We start from the raw sequence: 9,596 nt of genomic DNA, 5'->3' as shown, positions 1-9,596 counted from the left end.
GGGCCCCGCCCCCCCCCGCCCGCCAATGCCAACGTGCAGGCGGGCGAGCCCCGCGGCTACGGCCAAAGGGACATCCTCCCCGCCCCCCAGCAGCAGCTGTGTTACACCCAGAGGGACAGACCAAAGCTTCACCACAGCCTTAGCTTCTCCGGCTTCTCCAGCCACCACGGCCTGGATTCCCCGCTGCTCGAAAGCCCCACGTCGCGGACCCCGCCGCCGCTCGCCTCCTCCTGCATGTCCTCGTCCAGCTTCTACGACGACGTGCTGTCGCCGAACTCCGTGTCTTGCATCAACAGTGCCTTCAACTTCCCCGGGCAAGACTTAAAGACTTTGCTGGCCCCGCTGGCCGTGCATACCCCCGGCGGCTACTCCAACAACCACTCGGCCGGCGGCGCCCACTACGGGGGCGTGCAGGGCGGCATGTGCCCCCCGTCGCCCCCCACGTACAACATGAGCCACTTGCAGACGCTGCGCCGTCTCAGCGAGTCACCGGTGTTCGAGCCTCCCCCCAGCCCCCCAGACTCGCTCTCAGACAGAGAGAGCTACGCCAGCGGGTCCCTCAGCTCCTCCGGGAGTCTTAGTGGCTCCGAGTCGCCCAGTCTGGACGCTGGGAGACGTTTGCCAATCTTCAGCAGGCTGTCGATTTCAGATGACTGAGCGTGTCTTTTTTTTTTTTTTTCTGTGTAGTGGATTATGTCAGCAGCTTCCACCTTGCTGAAGTGCCTTTGAGCAGCAAGACATTTATTTCTACCAGCTGAAGAGGTGGTGGCCCTGCTCTGACCTCCCTGGTGGGGGGCAAGTGGGGAAAGTTCCACCCACGGGGATCAATAAGTGTCCTTGACCTGGCATTAGATTATAATGTGTGTGTTTTCTGTAATATAGCTGTATTAAAAGTTTAGATAGCCAACAGAAGGCATTCCATCAGTGCCTTGCCCAAGGGCTCATGCCAGCTTTTCTTCCCTGTTTTTTTTTTGTTTTTGCTCTATCAGGCGAGTCAGACTTTTCCTGGGATTAGATGACTTGACAAGACGAAGAGACTGTAAAAGCGAGTCGATTTCCTCCTATCCTGCCAAGAATATGCCTTGACTCAAAGTAACATTTTTTCCGTTTTCAAAGTGCTTGTTTTTTTTTTTTTTCTTTTTCTTCTCCTCTGAAAAGCTTCAACTTCCATTCCATATGTCTTCTCACAGCGCTACCCAGTGGTTAGGTTGGTTAGTGTGGCTTGTTGCTTGGTTGAAAAGCATTCTTGAGTTGGGTTTGTTTGGGGAAATCACTGCTGATGGTTGAATATATCTATTTTTTTTAGCTGTTTGAGTGATTTGCATAGCGGTGCATAACTGGCTATGGACTATTTAACTTATTTATTATCTTGTGAAACAAGTATAGGCTACATTGGTAATTTGTGTCCATACTATATTTATCAAGTATGATGAAGCAATAGATCTATATTCTTTTATGTTTAAATTATGATCGCCATTATTAATCTGCATAAAGTGGAGTGTATGTTCTTTTTCACAGTAATATATATTGTTTTCTCCTTTTTTTGTAACTTCACTTGGTTATTTTTTATTGTAAATGAGTAAAAAAAATCTTAATTTAAGAGAACGTATGTGATATTTATTTCATTAATTTTGTTTCCTTGTTTACGTTTATTAAAGTTTGCATAATTGCTGTTTGCTTCTGAGCTTGTGTCAATGCTGTAGAAGGCTTTTTTTTTTTCCTTCTGAGAATCCTTATTTAGATGATTCTGTAGAATGTAAACACAGTGTGGTTGTATAGACCGTCCAAACCTTGTTTTATTTAGATCAGCGACAAAGAATCCAAGTCAATAAATTAACCAAAAAGTATTTTTTTTTTCTTATTTTCCTCTGCACGAGGTCACACTGTGATTCCAGCCACGTGCTTAAGAATGTAGCAATCCCAAGTGCCCCAGTATTATTGTGTAGTGCCTATGGGGCTCACCAACATGACATGCCTTTAAAATTAACCAAATAAAGTATTTTTTTTCCTTACATGGCATCTTTTATACACAGGTTCAAATGAATGTAGTTTTGGATTCTATTTTTAACTAAAGGTTGTTACCACTCAGATACTCTGACAACAACAGCCATAACCTCTCTTAGACCACGTTCCACTTCATTTGATTTTTTTTTTTTTTCCTATTTGCGCAGCTTTTGTCTTTTGGTATCAAAATCTAGTCTGAGTGTTGCTGCAGAGGGAAGTGGTTGAACATGTCTGGTTTGTACATAGTAGGTACAGGGGGATGCACACTATGTACTTTTGACTACTTTATCAGAAGTAAAGCTTTTTGAATGTAACTAAATGGACAAAAAGACAACGAGAGTTGTTTATTTTTCGGGGAGTCAGTTCACTACAAATTGAGTGTGAGACTGTTAATTTTGTACTGTACATTTTTTTTGTAGATCTCCCAATAAAAGAAAAAAAAAGTTACAGAAATGTTTGTTTTTGCAGTCATTTGACAATTGGGCGCATTTTGACTTGATCTGTTGCAAACATGAACGCATACGGAATATTACAACAATGGCACTTCAGTTAAAAAAAAAAAACAGCCTGGAGACAATTCAAAATGAATCCAGAACACCACAAAGCCTCGGCTGGCCTGCGTCATTTCTAGCCTGAGGTTCTGCTTCTCAGTACACACTACATTCAACAAGCACACACTTGTCATTGCGAGACACAAATGCATTTACAAACCAAAGGGAGAGGAACTTAATGCAGATGTGATCTGCAAACTCATGAGCATAGCTGGAAACATTATCCCATGAAGCAAATAGCTGAAGGAAACGCGCCAGCAGACATCAGATGCATTTTTTTTTTAGCTTCACAGTTTTGAAGTCTCCATTTAAACTTTTTTTTTGTTTTTGTAGTTTACAGTGGGGGTAGAAGTTCACTACGTTATAGTGACAGGTGTTTTGGGCATGTCCAGGAATAGGAGGAGCCCCCGGGGTAGATCGAGGACACGCTGGAGGGATTGCTTATGTTGCACAGCTTTAGAAGGCTTCCTTATCTGCTGGTTTAATTAGAGGAGGTGGCTGGAGACAGAGAAGCACGCGGGCATCTGGACTCCCGCCCCCGCAACCTGGACCCACATAAGTGGAGGAAAAGAAAGTTGACTGGACTTACTGAGAGCATTTTCATCCTGTATTTTGCTTTGCTCTTGTCGCTAAATGGAAGAATCAATACATTAAAAAGATGGTGAAGATAACTAATAAACACAGTTCGATAACGAGTATTAATGTCTTTTCAAATGCCACATTTTTAGCGTTAAGCCTATACCACGTTGCAACTTGTGTATCAATTGGACAAGGTGATGTCGCTTTAAGTTTTATGTAAACAGTAGACCCCCGTATTTACAATCATGTCAAGTCCTCAAATACTTTTGAGTCCCCAATAAATAATGTCTTCTACATAAAATGTCATTTTACAAATGGTAAATGCTATCTTTTTGAGAAACCTCTTAAATTAAAGATGATAATCTACACATCAATCTCCATTTTATTTCATTTCCATTCTGATGATGTAGAAAGAAAACAGAACAATGTGGACAAACCAATAACCATCAGTAACTTCAACCGGTGACTTTTTTTAAACTATTCTCATGTCTAGACAACATTCTAATCTCTGGCCTATATACCGAGTCGCACCACATTGGCCGTGCTAATTTTCCAGGAAAAGAATACTGTAAGTCTTTTCTTCACTCTGTGAAGTTATCAGTGGTAGCATAGGCATTAAGAAAATAAGAGGCCCAGGAGTCATGCAGTGCCTGGAGTTCACGCCAAGATAAGGTGGGCTGATAAAGGCCCTGGCAAATATTTACCGTGTCCTCAGTATTTCATAATGAAGTGTGTTTATCAGAGCAGAGCCAAGGGGGCTGCACAATGCTTTGGGCTGTGCCAAGTAGGATACCTGTGGCTAAGTGTGTGTGTGTGTGTGTGTGTGTGTGTGTGTGTGTGTGTGTGTGTGTGTGTGTCCCTGATAAAATGTAGTCAATGGTTCAGTGTGCCAATCACTAAACCTACACGTTATGTATGATGAAGTGTTTTATACATGTCAGCTCTGTAAACGATAAGCTCTCGCTCCACATGTAGTCGTGTTTGTGTGCATGCTTGGGGTCTTACTGGTTAATGAGTCTGGAGCTGCCACAATGAAAGGAAATTCTCTGACTTGTGATTAGGGCAGGAAGAACACTGGTTCCTGGCCACCACCCATTTCCACCTCTTCTCTGTCTTGGGTTTTTTCCTCCACCGTCAGTTTCCTTTCTCCTCTGTAGTGGTGGCCAGCGGCTTCTCGAAGTTACTATTTGTGTTCCACTGCCGCATTGGGAAGCTCAGCTCGTCCTGGTATTGTTTTGGGCATGCTCAGGGCCGACCTGAGGTCAGACAGTAATTGCTCATACTTTCTCGATGTTGTTTTGGCCTCCGATGTTACGCCAGATGGGTGGAGGATTGCCAACTATAAATTGGACAACAAATAATGTTGACTACTTAAGTGATACCGAGTGCCCGATAAGGCCCGATTCTGCTGTTTGATTTATATTTCCATCGGGTTTAGTTTTCTTTACAGTGGTGGAAATGGACAACTATCCATTTTCCCTTTTCTAATGAGGTTATTTATTATGGCAATAAAACATTCCCTCTGTTCGGAATGGGTGAGGCTGCCTCGCTGCATGAAAAAAAAAAAAAAAAACGCAGCAAAGGTGAGTCAAGGTGAGCAGCGGCTTGCGGATGTTGAGAAAGGTCATCTTGTTTGCCCGCTGCAGAGATTGGGGGCGACTGGGTGAGGCTGATCCATTTCAACCGCCGCTGCTTGGCTCTCTGTGTTCCTCTCCCCTTGACGCCTGCCAGCTTGTAAATATTTACAAAGCATCTTGTGAGGGGCCTGAGTGTTTACTGCCAATGTTTGTGGCTCCTCAGCAAGTGTCTGTGTGGATGGAGGGAGGGGTTCATCTTGCTTGCCGTGATGTGTCAAGCTTAAAAAAAAAAGAAAAAAATGTATCGGATGAGGTACTTCCCTTGGTCTGTACTGTTTACTAACACTGGGCTTTGGCCGGCTCCCTCCTCTGACCCCCCTCAAGTGACAGAAACTTGCAGGAAGTGTTTGTTTGAGTTGCCCCACTCTGTATAAAAGCACTGACATCATGTTTTTTCAGACAGGATATTATCATAAAACAGATTTGCTGCGTTCCTTGACAAATGTAAACAATACCGTGTGTTAATACTATTAACCCAACACAGCTTGGACCCGTTTCAGGCATAGCATTATTCGAATAAGTTTGTAGATTCTTGGACTTGAGGCTGATGTGAGTGCCGGGGTAACAGTTTCACTCTGTGTTATAGTTAATTGCTGTTAACATGGCTTGGCTGTATTAGTACCGAGGTCATGATATTCTTGACTGCAGCTCTGGAGATCATGATAAACTTGACAGAGGAAAAACTCTTAATACACGCAGTGGCATATCATTCCTCACCAATGTAAAATGATTCAAAAGTTAGCACGAATTGACTGCTTTGCATAAGACATGTTTGTAGAATTCTGAAATAAAAAGAAATAAAGACACGAAACCTCATATTTTTCAGATTTCCTTTCCTGTTACATTTTTTTCTTAATTTTAAAAAGGCAATTTGTGTTGGACTCAATACTAGTCCAAGATGTTACCCACCTCTCGTCCAAAGTCAGCTTATGAGGACAAAAAAAAAAAAATGGAGGCATAATAAAAGGAAAACCATAAACAGCCGATAAACATCATTTCAGAGAAAATGTTCACATAAAAAAGTTAATTATACCATAATTAGTGATAACATCATAATTAGTTACTGTTGATGGTTGGCGCTAGATTTAGCTTTTCCACCCTACACTTACAGTATGTCGGCCATCATTTATATGAAACCATATAACATTGAGCAGAACATACAAGATCAGCATGACTGACCAATATTGGGCCCTAAAAGCAGCTCACCAGCTCAGAGAAATTGCATTACTCATGAATTGCACTTTTTATTGGTTGCTGTAACGAGGTGCTGTTCTTCTTCCATGCCTTGAGTTTCCAAAATGCCTAAAATATTAGTCAGCAACACTTGTGTGCATCATCCATCCATCCACCCATCTCTCCCTCTCTCCATCCCTCCACACGATATGTTGATCAGCAACTATCTAGTGGCAATTTGTCATTCATTGAGGCAAATATGACGGCTGTATAAGGTCCAGGTGGGAGGGGAAGAGACGGCACAGGCATATAGATGCCTGTAGACGCAGGCTTGCCTCGGGCTGCGTTGTTTGAGAGATGCAGCTGTAAAATGTAACATGTCCCGTCTAGTTGAGTAAAGGAGCTTTACTTAGTCCAGGCGTGGTCTTCAAACACGTGATTGATGACCCAGCTCAGACGGCGATAAGGAACTATCTGTGAGGTGAGAGGCTGGCGAGACGTTTCTGCGTGGCCTACTTAAACTCCCTCGCCCAATCCAGCTCAAGACATCAGTAGCCTCACACGAGACAAAGAAGGCCGTGGTGAATGAAGCTTTATGGTCAGCGTTGCAGAGGAAAGCACAGAGAGAAATAAATCAGGGCTATGGCATCGTTTTGTGGTGTTTATTTGGCAAATATATCGCCATTTGTCTTTTTATGCAGCAAGACAATCCCTGAGGTCAGAGTGTGCAGATTTTTCGTGAGAGGATGCCCGAGCGCCAGAGCAGCGCAGAGTAATTACATATAATTATCCAAATGTTTACGTTGTACAAACTTCATAACTATTCCGAGTGAGAGGCCCATGTTAGTCGTGAGTTGCTGCAACTGTGAACGAGGCCAGATGTTGTGATTCACAAGGGCTGACAGCCAGGATCGGATTGTCATGCTTTTCACCACATTGAGTACAATCAATCACAGAGATGTGCAGGTGTGTGCCATTGTCACTTTATGCCAATAATTTCGGTCTTGCTTTTACGCCAAAGAAATATTCGACATTGACGAATCAAGTATATTCCTTTGACCGAGCAACCTGCAAGCACGTTTCCGGGGGAATGACCATCCTACTCTGAAACCTGGCCTCCCCAATAGCTACTCCTGTCATGTGTGACGTTTTGTCAACAGCAACTCTCCAACAACTGACCTTCTGTCTGCGGTAGACGAATGTGCAGCAGTGCTGAAATAAATACATTTAAAATGAACCCTGAAAGCTCCGGTTTGATATTAACTGACAAAAATGAAACCGAATGATATTTTCACTGTAATTACAATTAGTTTTGTATCGTTTTATGAACCTAACATGTAATTTGAGTCAGTTTTTTTTTTATTATTATTTTGTCATTAACAAAAAATGTTATTTTAATTTTAGTTTGAGTTATTTTATTAGTTTTCATTAACTATCATAACCTCGATACAGAAACACATGCACAGTGTGCTTTTTGTCTTTGCAGAATGTTTCTGGGTAAGGATCAAGTCGTGACAAGAAGTCACTCCACTGGTTTCACTGTATGTGAAATCCAGAGAAGTGTAAACCAGCGCACATGAGCTAATGATTACGAGTAAGTTAACGATAACGGACTGAAGGTTGATTTTCACCATGTTTAACCACGTTGCTCGTGACAGTATTGGAAGCTATCTTAACAGCGTTTAGAGCAGCGGTACCCTAGTCCGGTCCTCGAGAGGCCTTATCCAACTTGTTTTGCATGTTTCCTTTCGACAAAACACCCGAGTCAAATGATCAGGATTGTTATCAGGCTTCTGCAAAGCTTGCTGATGAGCTGATCTTTTGATTCAGGTGTGTTGGAGAAGGAAATATGGCAAACTGGATGGATAGGGGCTCTCGAAGACCGGACTTGGGCAGCCCTGGATTAGAGCATGTAGCATGAAAAAGAGGAAAAACTAGCAAATGAGTTCGGTAGTGAAATGGTAGCACTAACCTGTTTGTTAAATGAAAAAGAAAAATGTTAAAATGTTGTTGGTGGGTCAATCCACAGACAGATATATGCAGATGTCTGATTGAGCACGGTGGGCAATGGATGTATGAGGGTGGCCCCTTGCTGTGACATATTAGCACGTCCACCATATTGGATGTGGCATTGTAATATGCCACCACAAAATGACCTTTAGTCTTACCATGGCCACTCTACAAATCAATTCATAAATGTGTCTCTCCTAAAAAAATAAAGGCACAAGTGAAATAGAAATGGTACAATCAATCACAGAGATGATTGGAGCCTGGTGCTCTCCAATCTTATAACAAGCTATGTTAGGGAATACAAGATATGACCGGCTGACTCATTGAAGAGAAATATGTGCGCAGGTTAATAATAATTACAAGAACTACATCCAGCAAAATGGTAAGCATGTGTGTACCAGGACTGATTTTGATGGGTGCAATGTCAACAATATTTGACATTCGCCATTTGACAGCCGCAGGTCGCTTGTGTTTTTTGCGCCTGTAATGGGAAGCATTTTTTTAAAGCCCCATTTTGTACAGCAGGGATGCCGGCGCTGTTGGACAATCTGCGTTGGTGCGACTGCATGGATGGCCGGTGGAGCTGAGAATAAGGACAGAGGAGTGTCATTATGGAACATAGATGAGTATTTGGAGCAGAGTGTCGGTGCTTAAAATTGAAGAGGATCCAGGTGAGACAGGAGAACTGAACCAATCTCTGTATTCGTCAATGGAGGCTACGGCTTCTTGTTTACTTTCAAACTTGTCGCAGACGTGCGTGACGTCATGCATGCTGGGATCATGACGTCTGAACCGCTGGTGAAAGTAGACTTTGATTCTCTCCTGTTTCATCTATCAATGCTTTTAACAACGAGGTATATGTTGTATTATTATTTTATGTTAAATCTCCCGGAAAGTGCTTTGTTACAGCCGAAGCTATTGTGAAAGTGCTTCATGAATAAAGATGTATTGTATCCGACAGTATCTGTTTTCATTTGTTTCCATATTGGTCCTTCAAAACATGTCATCGTGTGAAACCGGTCCATGATGCAAAGAAAAAGATTGGGGTACTGCTACCCAAGTGGGAACTGGAAGAGAAGGCAATATGATGATGATTACACCGGTCAATATAAAATAAAGAAAACGATTTATGGAGCCCCCTCTGGCTCAAAGAGGTAAAGAGTTCAGGTCACCTTTGAGGTTTGACCTGCATCTGGTGGAGAGTTTAGGGTCCTATTCCCGGATGCTTTGTGTTCGTTTGTGTGTGCATGAGTATGTGCGCGTGCGTGTGTGTGTGTGTGTTTGTATATATATCAGTCACTTTTTGAGTTTTGGATGAGACAAAGGTGATGGGCGTTACGCTGCGGTGCGCACACACACACACACACACACACACACCATCATCTGAATGCTGCTAGAGAAAAGGCATGACAGGTAGACACTTCAAATGGATTTGATAAGATTTCCAACTAGTAATATTTTTTTTAGGCTAATATGAACTGAAAAAAAATGTGGGCCGTTATTGTCTCGTTTGATTCTCTGTAAATATAACCCAAAACATTCTGCGGCAATAAACGCTCACTTCACTTTTTACAACTCTTGCCATAACTTTTCAAACAACAAATATCACCATGCAACTAAATGAGCAAAGATGAGCGGAACG

The 9,596-nt window shown here is 42.5% G+C and overlaps 1 protein-coding gene across 1 annotated transcript in view; it reads left to right on the top strand.

The window, feature by feature from the left end:
* The window catches only part of zfp36l2 (zinc finger protein 36, C3H type-like 2), a 3,591-nt gene extending 1,134 nt beyond the window's left edge, over positions 1–2,457 (top strand). Inside the window, 2 exon segments of the mRNA XM_019882019.1 lie at position 1; positions 3–2,457. The exon segment at position 1 is cut by the window's left edge and continues 520 nt beyond it. Of these exon segments, the coding sequence (XP_019737578.1) occupies position 1; positions 3–657 (656 nt within the window). The 3' untranslated portion in view covers positions 658–2,457.
* The last annotated feature ends 7,139 nt before the right edge of the window (positions 2,458–9,596 follow it).

Source organism: Hippocampus comes, unplaced genomic scaffold, assembly GCF_001891065.2.
Source record: "Hippocampus comes isolate QL1 unplaced genomic scaffold, H_comes_QL1_v1.1 scaffold36, whole genome shotgun sequence".
NCBI classification, from domain to species: domain Eukaryota; kingdom Metazoa; phylum Chordata; class Actinopteri; order Syngnathiformes; family Syngnathidae; genus Hippocampus; species Hippocampus comes.
This window is presented reverse-complemented; position numbering and strand designations above follow the sequence as displayed.